This window comes from Carlito syrichta, unplaced genomic scaffold (genome assembly GCF_000164805.1).
Source record: "Carlito syrichta isolate Samal-C Ts95f unplaced genomic scaffold, Tarsius_syrichta-2.0.1 Scaffold302595, whole genome shotgun sequence".
Taxonomy (NCBI): domain Eukaryota; kingdom Metazoa; phylum Chordata; class Mammalia; order Primates; family Tarsiidae; genus Carlito; species Carlito syrichta.
The window spans coordinates 18,330-44,305 of NW_007246691.1; the positions used below are offsets into that span (position 1 = coordinate 18,330).

General features: G+C 40.4%; 1 protein-coding gene across 1 annotated transcript in view; it reads right to left on the reverse strand.

Moving 5' to 3' along the window:
- Positions 1–25,976, reverse strand: part of LOC103259315 (leucine-rich repeat-containing protein 7-like) — a gene marked incomplete at its 3' end in the record, with an annotated part of 389,004 nt that overhangs the window by 16,351 nt on the left and 346,677 nt on the right. The window contains exons 8-10 of the mRNA XM_008056997.2: positions 22,480–22,554; positions 15,894–16,038; positions 7,882–7,954 (exon numbers count right to left, since the gene is read on the reverse strand). Coding sequence (XP_008055188.2) covers positions 7,882–7,954; positions 15,894–16,038; positions 22,480–22,554 — 293 coding nt within the window. The remainder of the gene's footprint in view (positions 1–7,881; positions 7,955–15,893; positions 16,039–22,479; positions 22,555–25,976) is intronic.

Sequence of the window (25,976 nt, forward strand, 5' to 3'; positions counted from 1 at the left end):
CAAGTAGTTGGAAATACAGGCGCGCACTACCATGCCCGGCTAATTTTTTGATTTATTGTAGAGATGAGGTCTCGTCTGCCCAGGCAGGTCTGGAACCCGTGGGCTCAGGCAATCCACTCATCTCAGCCTCCCAACGGCGAGGGATTACAGGCTGAGCCACGGAGCCTGGCACCTTTTTCTTGTTTTAATTGCTGTGAACGCCCTTTCTTCTCTATTTTTGTCAATCAAAAATTTAACTAATCTTCAAATCTTTTTTTAATTCTCACCTTCTATTAGGCAACAGTACCTAGAAGAGTTCACTACGTTCTGCAGCGGCCACTACACTCCAGTCTGGGCGACAGAGTGAGACTCCAACTCAAAAAAAAATAAATAAAAAATAAATAAAAAAATAAAATGTCTCCCTTTAAAACTTGTATGCAGAATTGCTAACCCCCAGCATGATGGTATTTGGAGATGAGGCCTTTGTAAGGTAATTGTATAAAAAAAGTTCAAAAAAAAAGAGGGTGGGTCCCTTGATGAGATTAGTGCCTTTGTAAGAAGCAACGCCAGAAAGCTTGCTCTGTCTCTCTCCTTGTGCAAAGAGGTCATGTGAGCATACAGCAATTTGGTAGCTGCTCATTAGTCACGAATATAGGCCTTAGAATAAAACCCTCCTCACTGGTGCCTCAGTTTTAAACTCCAGAACTGTGAAAAGTAAACTTCTGTTGTTTAAGCTACCCAGTCTAAAATATACATATTTTAAAATTTATTGTAAAGATAAGGTCTTGCTAAGTTGCCCGGGCTGGTCTTGAACCTATGGGCTCAGGCAATCCCCTCACCTCGGCCTCCCAAAGTGCTGGGATTACAGGCTTGAATCACCGCACCTGGACTAAAATATTTAATTATGGCAGCCTGAGCACACTAAAACACTGTATTATTTTCACAGTTGCAAATAAGTATAAGACATTTTTTTCTTTTAAAGAACTGTGTGCTTCCTTCATGTTATACCGCCAACAAAAGCAATGAACAATAAATAATTGTCTTTTTGGTTATTACTATTAATAATAACTGAAGGCTATCTAGCACTAAGTCTCACAACAACCTCTGTCAAGTATTATTTCCATTTTACACAATAGAATGCGATGCCAAGCGTCCTGCCCAAGGCCATTTAGTTAATGGGTGGAGGATTGAAGCCAAACTCTTCTCCCAAGGCTTGCAGGTGTCCCTCTGTGCCATCCTATCTAGGCCCAATGAAGGTAATGAGAAATGCTCAGGACTTGATCCCAGCCCTCAAGGAGACGATATTTTAGATGGGAAGATCTGGCAAGATAATACAAAAGTGAAAGGATGATGTAAGAGATACACATGAGATTGTCATAAGAACTGGAAAACAAATCACAAACAGCAGCGTTTTTCTCTAACTTGCAAACCGAGTTCCCCGAATGTACTTGCCAATGAAATGTGCTTTATGTCAGGCTGATAAACGCCCTTGGGCAAGTCACATTGCCGCACTGCCCGTCAGGAGTCTGAAGCTTGCAGAGAAGAAGGAACTCCTCTAGCTGTGCACAGGCCCCGAGATTTCCTGACTTCTAGCCCCGCATTCTGTTTGACCATAGTGGATGAAGAAATGAGTCTTTGAAACACCATTCAGATTTCTGAGTTTTCATTGTTCTTTTTTTTAAAAGCAGGATTTATTGAAAGCACAGAAAAGCTCCCATGGTAGGAGGGGGCCCGCAGGGGTTGCCCCATTGTTCTTATCTAAGACTACACAGCTAAGGAAGAGCAAGCTCAGTGTGCATTTTCTCCTCCTGTGGAAGAGCCTGTGTGTCTAGCATGGTGGGGTCCCTTAAATGACCAAACAGGAAGAGTCACTCACAAAGTATGTGGCTCAACTCTCATGTCTGTTAAGGGGCAGCATATAGAGCTCAGCTGGCAGCTTGGCATTGAAATCTGGTGACTTCTTTAAGCCTTGGTTTTGGAATCTGTTGATGGGGAGATAATACATATCAAATAATGCTAACTTGGCCTTTAACTAAGTGTAATAAGACGGTACAAGCACCAAACATGGTGTCTGGAACACAAGCAAGGCGTTTGTCATTATTTTTACTTGACCTCCAACTCTTAGAGCTGCCAAAGCCCATAGGCACACTGTAAGGTCCTGCAACAAAAATAACTAATTTGATAAGTCATTTGGCACAAAAGTCATGAAAACTACTTCACTTGCGAAAAATGTTGAAATGTGAATACTTTCAGCAGTTTTTAAAGATAAGTCTGAGATACTGAAATATTCATCTACAGAACAAGAATATTTTGGGGCCAGGCTCAGTGGCTCATGCCTGCAATCCCAGAACTTTGAAAGCCTGAGATGGGAGAATTGTTTGCCCCCAGGAATTCAAGACTAGCCTGGGCAACATAGTGAGACCCCATCTCTACAAGAAAAAAATAAATAATTAGCTGGGTGTGGTGGCATGTGCTTGTAGTTCCAGCTACTCAGGAGGTTGACACAGAAAGATCTCCTGAGCCCAGGAGACTGAGGCTGTGGTGAGCCACGAGTGTGCCACTGCGCTCCAGCCTGGGAGACAGGATAAGACCACGACTCAAAATAAAAAACAAATAAAATAAATAAGAAAATAAATCAATAAATAAAATGAAGAAAATTTTGCCAAAGCCAAAAAGGAATATTTTTGATAACTACAGCTGGTCTTAACATTTCTAGGATTTCACTGCCCCAAGATACAGGTTTCATTAAAAAATATAAATGATTTGACTATTTATGAAACATATACTTTTAAGAGAATTAGAAATTTTTATAAATTAAAATGAAAAGTATGTGTCTAACCTGGCATCCATGTTCACTTGCACAATTTTCTCATTTTTTCATTTTGCAATCAAGATATTTAGTGGGCAAATGAGAACATCAGACTTCTCAATATGAAGCCATACTCATTACAAACATCGTCAATGTTTGATATTCTCATCCTCTTACTGAAAAAACAGATTAACCCAGAACGATGTAGGAATCAAAGTCAAAAGTAAACTAGGATCTAGTGTTTGTAGTTTTTAGAAACTTTATTCCATTCTGGAGCTGGGATACAAAAATGATCTTAATTGAAGTGTAGTATATGCATTTATGAGACAGGATAAAATAATGTGATTACTTGCAAAATAAATAATTACAAATGTGAAAAGTGTCATAAAGGAAACAAAACAGGACCAGGGACAGAGAAAATGTACTGGTGGTCATGTTGGTGGAAGGGCATTGAGGGAAGCCCTCACTGTAGAGGAGACCTTTAACTCTAAACCCACAGGCTGGTTGCTCACAGTGCTGTCTGCGGACCTGCAGCATTTCCTGACATCACTTAAGAGCTTGTCACAAATGTAGAACCTCGGGCCCCCGGGTCTCAAATCTTCTGGGTCATAATTTACCTTTCAAACAAGATTCCTAGGGAATTTGAATGCACACTGGAGATTAAGAGTTGGACTCAAAGGAGGCGAAGTTGTCAGCCTTGTGGAGTGTGGGCAACAAATATTTCAGGTAAAGGTAGCAGCAAAAAAGAAAGCCCCCAGGGAGGAAAAAGCCAAGTTTACTGGAGGTGCAGAAGAAGGATTACTGTGGCTGAAGCCCAGTGAGCAAGATGAGTGATAAGATTACCGAGTGGCAGATATTATTACATTGTGTAATGATGGGATACATTCTGAGAAATGCATCATCAGGCAATTGTGTGCTGTGTGAACAACATAGAGTACACTTACACAAACCTGACGGTACAGCCTATGACACACCTAGGCTCTATGCTGCAGTCTGATGCTTCTAGACTGCACATACGTCTCTGTACTGAATGGTGCAGGCCCCTGTAACACACTGGTATTTGTGTTTCTAAACAGAAAAGATATGGTAAAATTACAGCATTACACTCGTATGGGACCACCGTTGTATATGCCTTTTGTTATTGACCGAAATGTCATTAGCTGGCATGCTGTATGACCACTGTCATCAGGCCTGTATAAACTGATTATATACATTTTATGGTAAAATTTCTTAGCTTTGTAACACTATTATTTCTGGCTGTCTTCTGGCTGTGTTTCCCCAGCAATGAGCGCAAAAGCCCTACACCAAGGAGACCTACACACTTGTATTCTGAGAAGGCAAGCAGGGAGGGAACAGAAGCCATTCCTGGGACGGAGAGTCTACAGCAGGAGTGGGTGGCAGCGCAGGCTGGGCTCCTGGGGCCTGCAGTGAGGAGTGTGTCCTTTGGCAGCAAGTCGAAAAAGTGATACTGGGGCTATACCTGGGTAGACCTGGGCCGGTGGTCCCAGAATTTCGGAGACTCTACTCCTCAAGGAGGTACACCCCTACCATAGACGATTTTAAAGAAGCATTTCTCTAAGATGTACACCCCGAATTTCTTCTGTTTTTTCTCCTGTGAATTAGAGTTCCACATCTCTTCTTACACTGGTCTCCCTCTTGTCAATCTAGGTGGTGTCCAGAACTGACAGAGTCAGATGTGCCAGGGAACACCTGAACTATTCGTGCCCATTAATTTTGAGCAGATACTTCTATTTGCCCAACTAATGCTTCGGCAGATTTCTGGACAGTTCCATTATGGTATTAGCTAATATTATTATGGTCCAGCAAAGCATTGATTTTCCCCCCCTCCCCCATGAATCTCCATTAAGTTATATTGAGCCTTTCAACAAAACACCTGCCCTGTCCATCTCTTTCTAAATATTGCTTCTGTCATCCAACATAAGTATTTCTTCTTGCTTTATATCATCATCTAATAATTTAATAAGAATGAGTAGCTTTCAACACAAAGGTTCATTATTCTACCTTCTCTGTGTTCATAGATGCTCTAATTCCTGGTCCATCACTCTGCTTTTCTGCAATAAGTCTTTTGTCCAAACAACTGAAAGCTTCTGACAGCCAACTGATGTTTCTAAATCTGTTCCTTTTGAACACAGTAATATAAAAGCTTATATCAAGTCACTATTTGAACAGTTCGGCTTTTTCCACATTTTTATAATTCAACCACCAGGAAAATTTCAAGGGTCATGACTCAACATTGGTGGTAATAAGAACCAAGACTGACTCCGGCTTAGGGTGTGTGCATGAGGCCAGGCTGCAAGTTTTGCTTGGCTTCTGAAAAGGAGACAGAGTTCGAGCTGGAGGCTGCCTGCTCCCAAGGCAAAGTGTGGCATGCGGTGCCACTGGCACAGGGCAGAGGTGGGAACTCACCCTGGTGTGTGACAGGAGCTCAAGACACACATATCTCCAAAGTCACTTGTAGGCTAAAACTAAACTCCAGGAAACGCAGGGAGGCCCCCACCTGGGAAGTCAGCAGGAGGTCAAAATTCTGGCTGAAAATCAGCAGCAAAGATGACCAAAGTCAGGTTTCACTTCTTCCTGAAAAAGCAACTTTTCTTTGTCTATTTTTAGGTTAGCAAATCTCTTTAACTTGTCTTCAAAGAGCTAGGGTAATTAGCTTTATCAGAACTGTGAACATGAGTGGCGCACACCAATCATGACCTTAGTAAGGATAAATGAAGTTGAATTTAGTTTCCCCTGAGTTTGACCCACAGAGGAAAGATTAGTGCCCTAAGAATATAACTAGATAGGAAGAGTTTTTAAAACACATCAGACTGATAAAGATAATTACTTTTGTGTACCCCAAAAGAAAGTAAGGTTCTCTATAATGGAGAAAATGGAAGTAGCTGTAGAGAGAAACATATTGTATGGTGTGTGTATTAAAATATTTTAAAAAACCCAAAACAGCTGTGACTTTCAATACCCTTCAAAGTCCAAACATTTGAGTTTGAATTTTGTCAAACTGGCCCATCTCTACAAGTGAAGCCTTCCAGATCAGTGGATACTTAAGGACTTGGTGGGGATGGGGAATGATGAGGGAAGAGGTGACGGACATGGTCACCATCTTGATTGTGGTGGTGATGGTTTCAAGACTTTCTACCATTGCTGAAACTTATCAATCTGTAGAATTAAATATGTGTGGTTTGCTGTATGCTAATTATACCTAATAAAGCTGTTAAAAATGAACAATAATGAGGCTTTCCCTTCCTAATTATTCCAAAATGTGTTAAATTAAGGATTTATTTGATTTTTCACACTGAGACATGATGCAAGATCCTAACAAAATTTTGGAATGAAGACAGCTTCTATTGATTTCTTACTTGCATATATTATAAAAAAAAAATCTTAGTGAAACGTTGTTATTAACCATTTTTTACAGAATTGTAACTTGAAAGTTAGTGGCAACATAAAATTAGAAATGCAAGGGAAGACCCCCCAAAAAACCCAGAATTTATTTATTAAAAATTGTGTATTTACTCTTACATATTTAAACTTCAGTCACCTTCATAATACTCTCCATTTGATGCAGTACATCTATTGAGATGCTTTTTCCACTGCTCAAAACAGTTTTTGAACTCATCCATTCTGATGCCTTTTAGTGCTTCTGCATTTTTTTGTTTCACCTCCTCCACATCAGCAAAATGTTTCCCTTGGATGGCTTTTTAAATCATCCCGGGAAACAAAAAAAGTCATTCAGGGAGAGATCAGGTGGATAGGGAGGGTGGCGCACAGGAGTCATGCCACTGTTTACCAAAAACTGCTGAACACTCAGCGCAGTGTGGGCAGGTGTGTTGTCACGGTGGAAGAACCCGCCACCTGTTTGCCACAACTCAAGACGTTTCTTCTTCAAACTGTGACACAACCTCCTCAGAACTTCCAGATAAAAACTTTGATCTGGAGGAACAAATCCCAAGTGTGATACAAGAGGCTCTCCCTCCAAAAGATAATCCCCTTTTTTGGAGATCCCCCCTTATAAATTGCTCTCAGATAAAGGGAGTACATTTCATTTTTAAAAGGCAAAGCTACACTTTCATCCTTTTTTTATTAGATTGGAAAATATGTGTTATTTAGAAAGTAAATTAGAGAGAGAGAGAGAGAGAGAGAGAAAGGAGATTCACCTCCCAGGGTAGGAGAGGGGGACAAAGCTAGGAGACACAGCGACCACAGCTCAAGGTACCATGGGGACACACCAGAGTTTAACAAAGCAACGGCTGTGGTTTCATCTTAAAGTTTTAACAAGTGCTGGCTAAGCACATGATTTTCTCTTTGGTTTCTAAAAAACACATTAAGCTTCTGTAAATATCACATATTACTGATAGTATGGTAACATATACATATGTATTGCAGAGTCTTTTAAAAGTTGGTTTGACTTTGCCACCAATGTTCAAGTAAATCAAGAGTCACTACTCAGTCAAAAACAACAAGCTAATAATATCTGAAAAATACCAACAAGAATGTACTTGAAGGTTTGGGTAGTCATTTTGCTTGGGAAAGATTCTTGGTTAAACATTTCTCATGGTAATATGATAATATATAGTTGACTGCCAATGCAATGTTCAGACATCAAATTAAATTAATGCATATACATATATCTAAATAAAAAAGTTGACAAATGAATGAAGTGATTGGTATCCTTAGTAGAAAATGTTTTGAAGTAGAAAACTCAAAACATCCTTTCATTTCTGGCTTCAGATAGCCTGACTGGTGGCAAAGGTTGGTATTGTGACTAGGCACAGTGTCTCATGACTGCAGCCCCGGCACTTAGGGAGGCCGAGGCGAGAGGACTGCCTGAGCCCAGGAGTTTGAGACCAGCCTGAGCAACTTGGTGAGACCTCGTTCCAACAATAAATAAGAAAACTTAGCCGGGCGTGGTGGTGTGTGCCTGTAGTCCCAACTACTTGGAAGGCTGAGGCAGCAGGTGGAGATTGTGGTGACCATGATCATGTCACTGTATTCTAGCCTGGGTAACAAAGTGAGATTCTGACTCAAAAAATATATAAATAAATAAAAATAAAAAAATAAAAGTTGGTACTTACTTTCCTATTGTATTGGGTAGCAGTGTAAGTTGATTGTCATCTACTTTTAGAGTGGTTAGTTTTTTCAACAGTCCTAAAACAGAGAAGAAGTTGATTGATACATAAGAGCAGATTTATGACAGGAAATGTGATATAAAAGAAAGCAAGCGAGTCACTTGTGATGAATGCTTGACACATTGGCTGCACTCTGCTAATACACACCATAAACTGATGTTTGTGTGTAGTCTGTTTTTGACCTTCTGGTTGCAAAAAAATTGCTTACATCAATGGGAGTTCAAGAACATCAATTCAGAGAAGTAAACAAAACCTAGGGCTCCATAGAAACCCGAGTTGGCACTCATTCCCCTTTACTATTCTTCAGCAAATGGACTAGTTGAAAATTTTCAAGTCAACTGTGATTTAATATTTAATTAACTCCTAAGCAGTAATACTAACATTCCTGTTGTGATACAAATTGAAAACAAATCCGAATTAAGTCCAGTAATCAACGAATGAATACTGGAGTACTGCAATGCCCTGGTTATAATTATGGTCTTGGAAATTTCAACACATGACCTCATATTCTTTTTTGTTACCATGCATCCTTGACTCAGATCAGCAGCAAGCACACAGACTTGCAATTGTTAATTTACCATGCAGAACCAGCCAAGAATTGGTTACACCTATTTATCTTTCACCATCTTATTTTTACACTCTACGTGCCCATATGACTTGCTCTTCCCCCAGGGTTTTAATGAGTACTAGCCATAGAGTAACTGAAGAACAGCTGCAGTTGGCATAATCAACTTCCTTTTCTAACCATAAGATAACCTATAGTACTGACATGGCTTACATAGTCAAAATCCAAGGGCACAGCATTAACATCTTTACAATTTTGTTTAGCATTGGAACTACACAAGTGTACTATAGGCTATTTTGCAACATATTTGTTTTGATGTGATACAGTAAGTTTCATGGTCAAATTTGAGAAATGCTAAATTAAGCAGCTTGCTTTAATAGACTTTTACTCGGAGCTGTTAACATACTAATGTGACTATCCAAAGTTACGGTGTTCACGTGTGTGTGTGTGTGTGTGTGTGTGTGTGTGTGTGTCTGTGCAGTGTATGTTGTAAAACGAGAATTTTGTGAGCGTGCTTTGAGAAACACTGTTGTAGGTCATGCCCATCCTCTCAAGTATTTTGAGCTTTCCTTAAAGACAGGAAGTCATGAAAGTTCTGAAATACAGCTAGGGTTGCACTTTCTACTTCAGTATGCTCAGTTACACATTGTTTAGAAGCACTTGAGATCTCACCTCCAATGGAGGGAAATGTCATCACTATCAGACTGCTCTGAAAAATACCTGCAAGGCTGTAAGTTTAATACATTAGCTTGAAAACAACAGCACCTGGGAAAGAGGACAAATCACACGGTGGCAATTCATCTCTGAAGTGTGAACACCTACTGCCATATTCATCTTGTTCAAAAGGTGATCGAGTCTTCTTCGGTGTGTATGCTAAAACGTCAACCTCAAAAATCGAAAAGGACACCTGAGCTTGTTTTTCCATTGTGGAAAGAAATCAGAAGACTGTGACATGAAGCTAGATTTTTTGTGACCTGGCAACTCGGTTCATACTGGTGCCCCTGCTCACCAGTGGAGCTAAAGAACGGGCTCAGTTTCACTTGCTTGGGTCCCAACGCATTTGGGGCTGAGTTGCAGATGGTTGAGTAAGAACCAGGAAATCAGAGCACAAAGTGCGTTCAGAGGATGGTCATCCCAGGTCTGAGATAATGGAAAGAAAGCCTTGAGGCAGGCTGAGGTCTAAGTTCAAATGTTTGATGTCACAGATTTTCCTATTTTATTATTTTTAGAAAGCAGGATTTATTGAGTGGGCAGAAACGCTCCCCGAGCAGGAGGGGACCCGAGAGGGTTGCCCGGTGTGACAAATTTTCCCGAAGATTGGAGTGATGGCTCTGATGAGAAGCTTCTGTCAAGTGGCTCTTTTTCAACTGCCTCAAAGGATGGAGCAAGTTAGGCCTCCCCTGCTTAGCTACAACTCAGAGTTTAAAGGAACCCCACTAATTTTTGGTGTGGCTACTTTGCCCCTCAGCCAAGGGATACTCTCTGAACAGATTCTGGAGCTTCTGTGGAAATAGGATTGCACTGCCAACCCAACCCTCATTGCTCACATCTTCTCCTGGTAGATAATCACTTCACTGCATTTCTATATCATATCTGCTTCCACTTTCTTCTACTAAATGAAAGGTATAACAAATAATACCACCTGTCTGTCCTGTTAGTTTTATGGCCAGCCAAGTATCTAGCTGGATATTTTTTGTTACCTATACATACTGCCTTCTTCAGATCAGAAGGTTAATTTTCTAGTTTGCTTTCTTAAAAGAAGATATTTCAAACAAATAATTAAATCAGATTAATAATATGCATCATTTTCCACCATCTTTTTAAAATCAAACTTTCCTTCTTTTTAAAAACTGTGTCTTATAACCAGGATGTAACTAAACTTGAAATTCTGAGTCTTTTATTAAAATAACATTAATTCATTAAATCTATTATATTTGCTGTGATTTATAAAAATAAGTTGAATTTATTTTTGCCATCTTTTTTTGGCTTTCTAGTTCTATGATTTTTAAATTGCTTTTTTCTGCTGTGTAGTTTTTTTTTTGCCATTCCTCCTCTTCTGATGGTTTAAAAGCTATAAATTCCATTTTCTATTAAGTAAACACATTTAAATTTTTTTTTTTTTTTTTTGAGTTGGAGTCTCACTGTCACCCAGACTGGAGTGCAGTGGCCGCTTCCGGCCACCACAGCCTCGACCTGCTGGGCTCTAGCGATCCTTCCACCTCAGCCTTCCAAGTAGCTGGAACTACAGGAGCACACTACCACGCCTGGCTAATTTTTTTTGATTTACTGTAGAGATGAGGTCTTGCCTGCCCAGGTGGATCTCAAACCCGCGGGCTCAGGCAATCCACTCACCTCAGCCTCCCAAAGGCGTAGGATTACAGGCTGAGCCACTGAGCCCAGCTACCACATTTAAATTTTTAACATGTCTATTTAACCAAATCTTTTCTACAAATTCTAAAGTTATTTAGTATTTCTATCTCTTCCTAAATGAGATAAGATCCTAAGCACTCCTTCATCCTCTTGAACAATGCAATTCCATGTTTTTTAAATCAACATTTTAAATGTAAAAGATTTCTCTTTTATGGTTGCTAGTATTTAGACATTAATGAATTTGCCAATTTAGTTTCCCACCAGTGCTGTATGAATTCACTTCCTTCCTTCTGAGCTAATGTGTTTAGGGCAAAGTGCATCCTTTAAGTGCAGATTCTCTTGGTTTAGCATATGTTAAAATATATTTATTGCATCATCCCTCTTAAGTGAGCATTCAGCTGGGTATAGAAATCCAGCTTGCCTGTTATTATCCTTCAGTACGTTGAAGACATGACTCCACTGTCTAGAATTTATTGTCACTGATGAGAATATGACATGTATAATGATTATTTTGTAGACAAACTTTGAAGGTTTTTATTTCTTTACCCTTACAGTTTCACAACAATGAATCATGATGAATTTGTTATATTTATCCCTATCAGCACTATCTAAGCACATTTAGCATGAGAAATTGTGAGTGTCATTAGTGTTGAAAAAATAATCTCAACTCTTTTCTCTTTTCATAGTTCCTCTCTGGAATTCAGTATTTCTGTATAATGTACTTTTTAAATGTTTTTCATTTTTAGAATATAATTTCCCTCCAATTTTCTGTATCTGTTAGCTAGTCCTTCATATTTTCCATTAAACAAACCTTATATGCTAGTTATATTTCTTAGTACTTATCTTCCAATTTGCTGATTTTGTATCTGACTATATCATACCCTCTTTCTCATAGCTGTTGCATATTTTACTTCACTATGTGGCATTTTTTGTTTCCAAAATTTCTTTTTTTAAACATATGGACTTTGAAGCAGCTTGGATGGATTTAGAGGCTATCATACTCAGTGATCTATCACAGAAACAGAACAGAGTACCACATGTCTCATAAGTGGATCCTGAACAATTGCCATAATATTATAAGAAAGGGATTAGCAGTAGTTGGATACTGCCAGGGTGATGGTGGGGCAGGTGGGGGGGCATGGTGACACAACATCAATAAGAGTACCTAGTCTTTAACCAGGCAAAACGAGGACCAAAGGGAGGCCCAAACTTTACCTGTATGAGGACCACTTGTATACCTAATCCTGAATTGTACCCCACATTAAAAAAATATTATTGCTATTATTATAATATTTTTGTTGGAGTCTCACTCCATTGCCCAGGCTGGAGTGCAGTGGCATACTCACGGCCACACCAGCGTCAACCTGCTGGGCTCTGGCAATCCTTCTGCCTCAGCCTTCCAAGTAGCCAGAACTCAGGCATGAGCTACCATGTCTGGCTAATTTTTGCTTTATTGCAGAGACGACATCTCGCCAAGTTGCCCAGGCTGGTCTCAAACCCACTGGGCTCAGGCAACCCACTTGCCTCAGCCTCCCAAAGTGATGGGATTACAGGCTGAGCCAAAAATTATTTTTTGAAATTCTTTTTTTATTTTAAAGATGTGAGGTATAATTCAGGATTAGGTAGATAAGTGGTCACCATACATGTAAAGTCTGGGCCTCCCTTTGGTTCCCATTTCACTTGATTTGAGATCAGGTGCCCAGACTGATGTCATGTGCCCCCTCTCTTCCCTGGTAGTATCCTGCTACTGCCAACCCCTTTCTTATAGTATCATGATAAATTTTCAGGTTCTGCTTTTGAGTGAGAACATGTGGTACTCAGTTCTTTGTTTCTGTGATAGATAACTGAGTATGATAGGCTCTCAATCCATCCAAGTCGCTGTGAAGTTCATAATTTTGTCCTTCTATATGACTGTGTAATATTCCATTGTGTATATGTGCCACAATTGTATGTAACTATGTGGTGCATAGTGATATAATTATATATATACGCACACAGTGTGAAAGGATTGAATAATGCTAGTTATCATATCTATCACCTTAAATATTTAAATAAGTATTTAAATGATATCCCTCCTGTCTAAGAATCTTACAATTAAGATTCTTATTTCTTTTTCATAACCAACTATCCTCAGCTCTTATCATTTTTATGAGTGTTATGCTTTCTTCTGTTTATTTGAGAATGTATACATACTTAAAATAATAATTTTTTTGAGTTGGAGTCTCACTCTATTGCCCAGGCTGGAGGGCAGTGGCACGTTCATGGCCACCTCAGCTTCGACCTGCTGGGCTCAGGTGATCCTTCTGCTTCAGCCTTCCAATTAGCTTGAACTATAGAGGCACACCACCATGCCCGGCTAGTATCTGTGATTTATTGCAGAGAAATATTGCTTTTGCAGGTAAATTCTCTTATTTGGTTGAACTTTTGATTGTCATAACAATATAAGTTTCCCCTGAGATTTTTGCTTGCAAGCTCCTTTGTGAGGGTGAGTGAGTCCTCCTTCAAGATGCTCACCCCTCCCTGCCTGTTGGTTTCCTGGCTACCTCCACCTGACCCCTGGGGTTCTGGGGTGCAGAACCAGGTCTCATATTGACAGCATCCCATGTGGACGCTGCAGACCCAGTCCAAGGCAACTTGTGAGCTGCCACAGTGTCAACAATGAATTTTCTGTTGTTTCCTTCCTCCCTAGCTCCACATGTTAGCTGTAGGCTTTTTCAGTCTCTCTTCATGGAAAACAGGGTCTCTGCCTTAATCTGCTGTAAGCGCTGATTCCTTGGCTATGCTCCTCATCCTTTAACTTGCTTATTTATTTTTATTTCACTGCAGAAATTGAACTTATGGCTGCTACTTGTGGTCTGCACCCCTCAGGACTGGAGCCATTCATGTATTTCCATTCTATCTCAGGTTAAAGATGGCTAATTTATTTTTTAATTTTATTTTTGAAACAGGGTCTTGCTTTGTTATGTTGACTAGGCTGGACTCAAACTCTTGGTCTCAAGTAATTCTCCCACTTCAGTCTTCCAAGGAACTAGAACAGTAGACATGGTTAAATGCTTATGTTTGCCCAGTATTCAAAGAGAATCTGCCTTATGTCAGACACAGTTCTTGGCACTGAGGGGGCAGCAATGAAGAAAAGTATGTTCTTTGAATATGTGCATTTTTTCTATCCTACTATGTATTTGAAAAGGTATGGAGCAGTGGTTGAACAGGGGTGTGAGGTTATGTATTAAATTACTCTATCATATTGATCAATGGACGCTCTCTATAACTATTATACTTTCACCTTTCGCAACATAAACCAGTATTTCTTACACTTGTCTGATCACAAGTTTCATCTAAGATGTTTAATAAAAATACAGATCCAAGGGTTGACCACACTTACTGAATCCGAATTTTCAGAGTCAAACCTTGGACATGTGGAAGTGTTTAAAGCTCTCAGTGAAGACTTATGATTGAGCAAGTTGAAGAAATACCATTATAAAATATGTGACTATGGAAATAAAAAAGCCAACAAGTCTAGAGAGAAAGAAAAAGATAGATTTTGATTTTGCTAAAACTAATGCTCTTCATCAGTCTAAAAGAATCCAAAATTAAAGTAATAAAACAAAGAAAAATTTGGGATACTGCCTTATCTTTATCTGGGCTACTTAAGTTGTGACTTAATTTTTAGAATTATTATTAAGTTCCAGAATCTATAACACTTCTGTTTCAAAGAGGTTAAAAATTTATTATACTTCAAAGTTAAGTGACTTAAGGATTATCCTTCTAGTTGGGTGTTCTCTCAGAAACAGTAATAGCAAGATATGTATACAAAAAGCTTACTCATTATTAAAATGAGTCTTTCATTATTTTACTAACATAAAAATTTATAAACAAAAAAATGGATCAAGTGCTTACTATATGCTAATAGATTAATTATCTGTCCTCATGAATTTTAACATGTTAAGGACAATGTGTCTTTTAAAAAAATAATAGAACTAAGAAGACATTTTATATTTACATTTTTAATATGCTATTCCTATATTATAGCAATGTCACAACATTATAGCAATGTTAGTATTTTTATATTAAAAATAGGTTTTAGCAACATCTTGTGAATAAAAGCTATTGTAATTCTACTGTGATATAAAGAGACATACGTAGTTATCAGATTACTCTAAGATATATGAGGGGGGATCCAAAAAAACTGGAATTATGTTTTGGAGGGTAGGCCCCTCGTAATACAGACTTCCCTGCTAGGTAAGCATTCTAGGAGCCCATTGGCATCATCCGTGTACCAGCTAGCATTGTTGTGAGAGGCTGCATTCAGTTTCAGCTATTATTATTATTCTTTTGGCAATTCTTTCAACACATTTGCCCATTTCATGATGGGTGGTTTATGGGCGCACCTGCCCACACTGTGCTGAGTGTTCAACAGGTTTTGACCCCAAATGGCGTGATCCCTGTGCCCCATCCTCCCTATTCACCCAGTCTCACCCTGAGTGACTTTGTTTTGTTCCCCAGATGAAGAAAGTCCTCAAAAGGAAACATTTTGCTGATGTGGAAAAGGTGAAACAAAAAACGGCAGAAGCACTAAAAGGCATCCAAATCAATGAGTTCCAAAACTGTTCTGAACAGTGGAAAAAGCATACCAACAGGTGGACTGCATCAAACGAAGGTGACTGAAATTTAAACATGTAAGAATAAATACACAATGTTTTTGAAATGAATTCCAAGTTTTTTCGGTCCCCCTTCATATGTTCCTTCTAACAACATTTACAGCTTAGGAGATACAACAATGTTTCAGTGATATCAGTTTAGGAGGATCATTTTAATAGGAGAATCTTCTTGAATTTGGCAACTAGAGTTACTATTTCATTTTAAGATATTTATAAAACACTTTTGTGATTCGTATGGTAAATTTGTTAAGTTATTAATATCAGGCTAACAATATATTACCTGCATCCATAGACAAACTATACTTCCAAAAAAGAAAATTATATATTTGATATAAATATTCATTACAAATATATTATATTCTCACCTATAGAGTCAGGCAATTGTTGTAACATATTGGATGACAGTAAGAGGTCCTCAAGGGCTTCACATCCAGAAACATCCATGTCAACCGTTTCTATTCTGTTTTTTGACATGTCCAAGTATACCAACATCTTTAACTTTCCTATAGACTTGATGACATTGCATAAACTCAGGGTTAGTTGAGAAACTTTCACAAGGCATTTAAAAACTGTAAAAACCACAGACCGTAAAACTAATTTTGAAAGCAACCACAAACATAACACGTATTAACAAGAATGTGGAGAAATTGTGATTCTCAAACATTGACAGTAGGAATGTAAAGTAGTGCAGCCATTTTGGGAAACTGCTTGGCTGTTTCTTAAAATGTTAAACAGAGTGTTTCCATATGACCCAACAACTGCTAGGTATAAACCTGGAAAAAGAAACATATGTACTCACAAAAACTTACACAAATGGTCATAGCTGCCTTATTCATAATAGCCAAAAGTGGTAATAACCAAAACGTCCAACTGATGAACAGATAAACAAAATGTGGTATATACATACAATGAAGCATTATTTGGCAATAAAAAGGAATAAAGTATTGATACATGCTACAAAATGGATGAGCCTTGAAAACACATGCAAAGTGAAAGAGGCCAGTCACAAAAGACCACATGTTGTGTAATTCCATTCATATGCAATGCCCAGAACATTCCAATCTATAGAGATAGAAAGTAGAGTAAGGCTGTAAGGCTGGAGCAACTGGGTGGGGGGGGGGCATGGGAGTTACTGCCAATACTTTCGAAGCTTCCCTTGGGAGTGATAAAGGTGTTCTAAAATCAGACTGTGGTGACAGCTACACAGTTATGTGAATATTCTAAAAACCACGGAACTGAATGTGGTATGAGAATTATATTGCAATGCAGCAGTTAGAAAACTCAACAATAATTTCAAAGTTGGCACTACATGAAATAAATAACCAGTTATTAATAAATAAGTTTGCACTGTAACAATTAACAGTGGATTAAAAACTCACATGCCACATTGCTTAATAAACTTGCTATCTAGATAGAAAGGCAGAGATGAAATCTTCTGTAAACCATATAACGAGGCCTAATTTGTTTGTTCTGAAAGTAGGATTTCCGGCCTGGTGTGGTGACTTCTGCCAGTCATCCCAGCACTTTGGGGGGCTGAGGCAGGAGGATTCCTGAGGCAAAGAGTTCAAGATCACCCTGGGCAACAAAGTGAGACCCCCATCTACAAAAAATAAAAATACGAGCTGGGCAGGATGGTGCCTGTCGGTAGTCCCAGCTGCTCTGGAGGCTGAAGCAGAAGGAGCACTTGAGCCCAGGAGTTCAAGGTTACAGCGAGCTATGCTCATACTACTGCACTTCAGCCTGGGCAACAGAGTGAGACCGCCATCTCTCATTTTAAAAAAAGAAAAACTATAGTTTGTTTTTCATATGTACTGCTGACTTTATATAGATTACCCACTTTACTTAGCACCCTTGAACTTGGCATTTTGCTATTCACTGTGTGGGAATATCCCACACTTCCTCGTCATTCATAGCCACGGCTTTCTGAACGTCAGTACTGGCAGACAGTTGTTTTTTCAGTTACTTGGAAACGCTTGACTTTGAAAGGCCTCAACTTAATTTGGACTTTATCTGCTCCTCGGACTCAGCATTTTGTTCATTCAAGGTCCTTTCTGAAGAGCAGTCCCTGTGTTTATATTGGAGAGCAATCACGAGTAAGACAGCCAAGTATGAGGACAGGCTTGACGTGACGCAGACACAGTCGCTATCCTTAAGGAGCTCCCAACAGCGATGGGAAGTTTCAAGTACCCCGAGAATTACAACACCCTGCAACATGTGGGGTGAATGCCACGGAAGGCGGGGAACGGCGGACGGTCGGCTGGAGGACAGCGCTGGTCGCAGCAGGAGCGCCCATGCCTGAGGCGGAGAACGGTGTGCGCGGCCGCAGCCAAGTGTGAAGAGGCCCGGCGCGGGGGAGGAAGAGAGAGGAGTTCCAAGCGGGGAACACGGCGGAGGAGCTGGGTGACAGGGAGAAGCCAGCCGCGAGCGGCCTTGCGTGCTGGGTGAGGAGACGCGCGCCTCTCCGTAGCCAAGGAAGCGGTGCGACTTGCAAGGCGGCGGGGGACCACATCAGACTTGCGCTTGGAAGAAATAATACCAGGGAGCTTTCAAAGGCTGGAGTCGGAGGCGTCTTAGCTGTTTAGCAACCAAGGCGGCAGATGGGAGGATGCAGAGGGGCAGCACTGAAGAGAAATTCCCATGGGCGGATGGATGAGTCACTGATTGCTGAGGACAGGGGAGGAATCCACCCCACCTGGGCAGGGAATGAACAGCGATCCCTTGGGGTGGGGGTTGGACTGCAGGAATTGGGGCAGGGGGAACATCTTCATTCTCCTTTGGCTTGGGGCGTGTTTTGCAAGTGAATGCTCTACACAGGTCAGCCTCTCGGTGGTTCATCTGCTTATCGGGGCTGCTTGTGTCCACTTCACTGTATCGTCTCTACTTATTTGACAGAGTATAGATAAATAAACGTGTAATGAATACGTTTGCTACCCACAAGCACACACTTAGCACTGTGCTATGCATTTTGCATGCGTTACTGGATTTGGTACTTCATATTCTTGTCGCTCAAAAGGAGTTGCTCAGACCAGCAGCACTGATGCCACTGGGAGCTGCTCAAAAAGAGAGACTGTCAACCCATCCCAGACCTGCTGAATCAGAATCTGCATTTTAACATACGTTAACACCTGGAGGTTACGCAGTGTCCCATGTTGGGTTCCCGGGAAGCGGAGGTAAAGACAGCATTATGAGAGAACGCTATTAAGTTTGACACCAGTGGAAAGAAAGAGACAGGGAAGGAGCAAAGCGGGATTGGGTAGAGCACGAAGCTGGACTGTGACGAAGTCTTGAGAAAGTCCTTGGCTGACTCTCCAGAGAGCCCTAAAGTCGGGACCGCCCTGCAGTTGTTCCAAGCACAGGCCGAGGGACTGGCCCTTTATACAGCTGCATCCACCATCACTGGATGGAGGCCTTGGAGCGTGGGGGTGTGACCAGAGTGGGGGGGCTGTCTTGAGGAAAGGCAATTTCTGAAGAGTGTGGCCAGCTGCAACCAGGACTTCCAGAGGCTGGAGGGATAGAGGAAGTTCTCCAGTCCTGGAGGAGGACGCATGCAAGCACCTCCCACAAGTGACATTCCAAGGTTCTATCCCACTACGATGGGGTGGAGCCGAAATTCAAGCTCACCTCTATCCGACTACAGACGCAAAGCCCACCTGGAAGGCAGTTCCTGACTTCCAGATGAATCCAGTGCCCTGCTTCCTTAGCTTCCTGTGTGGGTGCCGAGTGCAAGTACAGTCTTGGACTGGCTGTTTGCTAGCTAGGATTAGAGTACTTTGGGTGCGTTAGCCCAGGGGACCAAGTTTCTCCCCATGCTTAGAAGTATGTCACTTGGAAAAATACTGTCACTTTACTTACAGCTTTCCACTCCAGGAACCATTACGTTACCTAACCTCACTCTTCTTCTCCAGTAAGCAATGAAAGAATTGTGTGTGTGAGTGTGTGTGTGTGTGTGTGTTTTCTTTTTGTTCCTTTATCATGAGGATATTTCATTTGTTCTTGAAGCTTCCTTCATTGCTATCTCCAGCATAACTTAGTACGTTGGTGTCCAGTTACTAAACATTCTTTTTGGCATACACTTTGGTGTTTATTTTTGAGTCTTTCTTAACTTCCATTTTCAAACATCTTATAGAGGCAATAAGGTAGAAAAGGCCTTTGAGACAAAAATTCTCAACTCCTTGAGGATACTGATTGTTGCTCCAACATTCCTTGGGGCATAGAGGAGTCTGTACGTGAGCAATGGACGGTGAACAGAAAGAGTGGAAAGCACACAAAAAGAGATGGGACTGGAGTTTGTCTAAAAATGAATATGAATTCAGTGCATTGCTTAGTCATATTTTGGTTGATCAGCCTTAGGTTGATGGACACAGGACAGAACTATGTAAATGACTAAATATTTGGTCATTATCTGTTTGCTTCTCTGACTTATGAAAAACAAAGTGGAAAATAATAAGCCAGATTTAAGTATTTAAAAAGTATATTAACTTCATTGTGATATGTGAACTTAGAAAAAAGTGAACCTGCCTTTTTTTCTGTGGCTAATGATGCTAAATATTAAGGGTCAATTATTCTGTGAAACTGGCAGACACAGGCTGCAGACTGCACTCAAGATGACCCTTCAGAGTCAAGCATTCCTGGGTAACTGAACAACATGTTTGCTAGTATTGACATGCAGAAAGCCATGGCCGCTTGTGACACGGAAGTGTGTACATGAAATGACAGTTCGAGGGTACCAAATGAAGAACAAAATCTATAGAAACTTAGCAGCACATATAAATGACTTATCTTATCTTTTTCTCTTTTTTAAAATTAGAGATGGGGATCTCACTCTGCTGCCCAGGCTGAAGGGCAGTGGCAGAATCCTAGCTCACCGCAACCTTGAACTCCTGGGCTCAAGTGATCCACCTGTCTCAGCCTCCAGAGTACCTGCCCAGCTAACATTTTTAGTTTTTGTAGACAGGGATCTCACTTTTTTTGTTGCCTGTGGTGATCTTGAACTCTTCGCCTAAGGGATCCTCCTGCCTCAGTCTCCCAAAGTGCTGGGATGACAGGCAGGAGCCACCACACCAGGCTGGAAACTCTACTTTCAAAACAAACAAATTAAGCAGCATTATATGGTTTACAGTAGAATTCATCACCACCTTTCCATCTAAATAATACCTTTATTAAGGAATCTGGCATGTGAGTTGATTTGCACAATTGGATTTTGTGATCGCAACCATAGTGAAAAGTGAGATGAACCCAATTCTCATTTATCCCTGCTGCTGGTTTTGTAGGAGCCCTTGGGCGTGTCACAGTGAACAGCAGCCTCTGGCGCTGGCTTAATTTCAGCTCCACCACTTACTGGCTGCGTAACTCTGGGTCAGTTACTGCTTCTGTGCTTCTGTTTCTTCCTCTATGAAATGGGGATGGTAGCAGAACTTACTTCACGGGGTTGTTGTGTGGAGTCAATGAATTCATATTTGCAAAATATCTGGAGAAAGCTTAGCCCATGGTAAATGCTGTTTTTAATAATACATGTGTTTAAGAAGGAGGTATAAACTCCCAGCTACACATACATTCTGATTCCTCAATCTCAGCTGAGAGAAGTGGCAAGTATCTTCTTACCTGTGTTGCCCCAGAATTTGTGCGTACCTTGAATATGGCACAAATCAGGCTCTACTATGTGTAGTGAAATTGACATCTGTCTCTCCTGCAATGTGTGAGCTCCTCAAACACATATATTCAAGGTCATTGAATATATCATCTTTATAGCCCTGACACTGGCATGCTTTCTGATTCATAAGGTGTATTGGTGCACAGCTTTTTAATACATCAATACATAGAAGATGTGCATGCATATTGTTTTGTGTCTGTGACAGGAGTAGAAATGGATCCTTTTGATAAGGGAGGAAAGTATTTTCTCTCTCATCTTTGCTCAAATTTTCTCTTTCATGTGGCCTCTTTGCTTGTTCAAAGTAAAAATAACCTTCTTGTTACTTTTGCAGTCATTTTGAGTATGTTTTAGTGTTGATTCAACAGAGAAATAAAATTGACTTTGGGAGCCCACATCTAAACCTCTGTGTTGTCTGAAGAACTATTACATTTCCACCTGCCCTGATTACTTATTCCAATGCCAGGAGCTTGGAGTTGTATGAAACAACTGGGAGACTTGTGTTTGCAATTTGTGCATGTGTGTGTGTGTGTGTGTGTGTGTGTGTGTGTGTGTGTGTGAAAGAGAGAGGGGAGAGAGAGAGAGAGCGAAAGAGAAGGAGAAAAAGTGTATGTGTGTGTATGTGAGAGAGAGAGAATGTGTGTGTGTGTACAAATTGCTTATTTAAGTGTGTATGCGATGGGTGGCAACAGGTAGTGTGTTAAGAGGAGCCATTCTTTCACTAGAAGTAAAAAGTAGGAGTAATCACATTCAATGAGTTGACTGGTAAGCCTCCTACTCAGGAGATATTACTGGACTGCCCTTCAGGTGAGGACTCTGGTTTAACTTTCTGTTTTTAATGCTGTATGACTCTTGTCATTTTCAAAAAATTCATATAGGTTCTACTGAAAGTCACCTGGATGGAGAGAGAGATATTTTGTGGAAGAGCTCTAACATTATGAACATAAAACATGGTGCAGTTACCTATAAGGTTGACTTTTCAGAAATTAAGACTTGGTATTATACATAATATTTTGCTTTTAAAATTATAATTATAATGTTTTTCGACTTAAAAATGTAGAAAAAGATGCCAACTATACTCCAAAGAGAACAAGAAAAACCTTTCATGCCTTTTGCATATCTATTTATGACATTCACAAAAGAGATGTGAAATACCAAAAAAAGAAAAAAAAGCCAAAAAGAAGTACTGAAGATGTCCAACAAGTGTTATTTTGCTTTGAAATACATACACTGAGACAGAAGATTAATTGCTATTAAATATAACATAGATATTAGACGTCATGGCATAATAAAAACTTACATACCCCAGGGAGCACTTGTAATGCATTATTATCCATCCATAACTCCCTTAAGTTTTGTATTTGATCCAGAACTTCAGGCTGGGAGAGAAGTAGGGAGAAAGGAGAGAGGAGAAGAAAACTAAATTAGTCTTGTGTGATCGCAAATATAAGCTCCAATTTCCTGGATCTTGAGCTTTTATCTGAAAAGCAAGTGTTAATCACCCAAGAAATTTCAAGCTTAACAGATCCCCAGCAAAACCGGTAATTCCCGAAGTAGCCAAACCAGAATTAATCTGGAATCAGTCAGAACAGTAATAATGAAGATTAAGATCTATTACCCACATGCAGTTTCTCTTAATATCTTCAGATTATTCTTTGTAGCATTAATTACACTCTATTCATAAATCGTCCGTCTTGTTCACTGGAGTGTACTTTTGAAGGTCAGTGGAATGTTTGTCTGGCAATCGCCATGTCCTCATATTCCTGTTGCTTACCATGGTACTGGACATATAGTGGGATCTCTTTGTGTTTGCATTAGCAACTCGTACACAAATACCTGTGTGTACGTGGGCATGACAGTTCTGTGATGCAATAACAGCATGAAGAAGACATTTTATTCCTTCATTTTGCCAACAGATAGTTATTTGTTCAACAGTAGGGACAGCTACTGTGTGTAACGCACAACGCAGGATGCAGGGTCACAACAAGTCCAGTTCTGGCCTTGAAGTAGCTGAGGGTCTAGATCCCGATCTAGGGTGAAGAAGTGTTTATGGACAACTGAAACGCAAAACAGCGTATGGGAGGACAGAATATGCTGGAGAAGTTCAGAGGAGGGAGTTTGAGACCATGATCAAGGTGTAACACATAGCACATCAGGAAACACTTTCATTCTCTGACTAGAAGCTATCTCTAAATTTTGCCTCCTGGGCAACAGACGACAAGGGGGGGGACCCAAAACACCCCGAAATTTATTTATAAAAAGTTGTGCATTTATTCCTACATGCTTAAACTTCAGTCATCTTCAAAGTACTCTCTGTTTGATGCAATACACCTATTGAGACATGTTTTTGATGCGTTTTAGTGCTCTGTTGTTTTTTGTTTCGCCTCTTCCACATCGGTAAAATGTTTCCCTCTGAGGACTTTTTCATGCAAAGAAACAAAAAAAAGTTGCTTGGGGTGAGACTGGGTGAATAGGGAGGGTGGGGCACAATGGTTGTGCTGTTTTTGGTCAAAAACTGCTGAACACTCAGCGAGGTGTGTGTGAGCAGGTGCACTGGTAAACCATCCATCAAGAAATGGGCAAACGCATTGAAATATCTTCAAAAAAATTCCCTGACTCCAAACACAGCCTCTCACAACAACGCTGGTACACAGATGCCGATGGGTTCCCAGAACACTCGTCTAGCGGGAAAGCCTGTACTACAAGGGGCCTGCCTTCCAAAAAAAAAATGCTGTCTGTTGGGAGCATCTCCTCATATATAGAGAGAACAGAGGTTGCCCTGGCTACCAATATCATAACTCTCCTTGCGGTAACCAAATTTCTCTCCAGAAATTCCCTTTCTCCAGTCTTGAGCCACGTGTTTCTTTGGAGTCCATTTCCTTTCTACATTCAGGAAAGTGACTCAGACCTAAGCTAATATGTGCATGGAATTCACCTGGTCACAGGGGACTGCTTCAAGGACAGGAACCTATATAAAGCAATGAATCTTTGTGAACTCTGGGGAAAAGGTTTTTGCTGTTCCCTGCTGTGTTCATAACTGGAAGAGTGCAGCCCTGAGAACTCCAGACATAAGGAAAAGAGAGACTCTCACTGAGGAGAGGCTTTCTAAAGAAAGTAGAGCTTTCTAAAGAAAGCTCTGATCCCAATGACATCATATTTATCTGGAACTCAGCTATACCTGAAGCCAGATTTTCTGTAGTTTGCTAGTGAAAAGAATGACTACTTGCTAAAACAAGAAAATACAAATTTGGGACCTAGTTAGGAAAGTCAGTGCATTCATAGAACACTGTGGAAGAGAATGAAATGGTCTCAAAGCTACCAGCAATATTAGTATTGTAGGTCACTCCTTAACACATTAGGAGAGCTTCAGAGACTTTCAGACCTACTTTGATCCTTTTAGCCTGCAATTGTAATGAAAAATTATATGATTCTTGGGAGAAGTTTTCTTTATAACAAGGATCAAAATTTCTTTTCTTTTCTTTCTTTCTTTCTTTTTTTTTTTTGAGCCAGAGTCTCACTCTGTTGTCCAGGCTGGAGTGAGTAGCATGCTCACAGTCACTGCAGCCCTGCTGGGCTCAGGGGGTCCTTCCACTTCAGCCTTCTAAGTAGCTAGAAGTACAGGTATGTGCCACTACACCCAGTTTTTTGTTTATTTATTTTTATTTTATTGTTTTAGAGATGATGTTTTGCCAAGTTGCTCAGGCTTGTCTCGAACCCCTGGGCTCAGGCAATCCTCTTGCTTCTGCCTCCCTTAATGCTAGGATTACAGGCATGAGCCACTGCTCCCAGTTAAAATTTAGTTATAGTTAGGGCACTCTGCTGTGAACCCAGAGGCTTATATGAGGGAGCACAGGATATTTGTGTGTGTGTGTGTGTGTGTGTGTGTGTGTGTGTGTGTGTGTGTGTGTGTGTGTAGGAAAACATTCACTGTCACTTAGTTTCTAGGCAACAGGCAGTGACCTACCCTCCCTGTATATTAGGCTGGGCGACGATAGAAACCATCAATCCAGTGTGGGAAGCACAGTCTGAGAGGCAGAGGTTTTGAGGCAGAGGGCTGGCTAGCAACAGGCAGGAGGGTTGGAAAACATCAGTCACATGGTGCAGTATTGCTGAAGTCTAAGCCTTATGCAGCCATAAGAGAGAAAGAGTTGATATTGAGTGTGGTCCCACTAAACCTGATATGCATACTAGGACAGAAATTAATGTACGTGCTTGTAATAATAAGCACTGCTCAGGGCAGACTAGATATGCTGTGGTGACAATTAATCCTGAAACTGCAGTGGTTTGACCCAACAGGCTTAATTCCCACTACTACTATCAGTCCAGCAAGGGTTGCTGCCCCATGATCTTGTGATACCACCGTCTTAGGATTTCCAGGAGAGCCAAAGAAAGAGAATGTGGAAAATTCACCACTGCTCTTAAAAATAAGGGCTGGAAGGGGACATATATCATTTATGTTTGTAGCTCATTATCTAGAACAATTTATATGAACTCAATCTAATGGTAAGGAAATGCAGGGGGAATACCTGAATTGTTTGGTGAACATTATTGCCTCTGCCACACAATAATACTGTGTAAAAACAAAAAGAATGACAAGAATGGATATACAACACTTTTGTAATTCGTTCATCCTCACAGTAAGTAAATGCTTATCAAATAACTTCTAGGTGCTAGGCATTACACCAGAGGCAGTACACGCATTGTATGATCTCTGCCCTCAAGCAACTCACTGTCTGGTTCTGGAACAAACACACAGAAAGTAAAAACATGATATTCTAGGAATATAAACTAGGGCCATCTG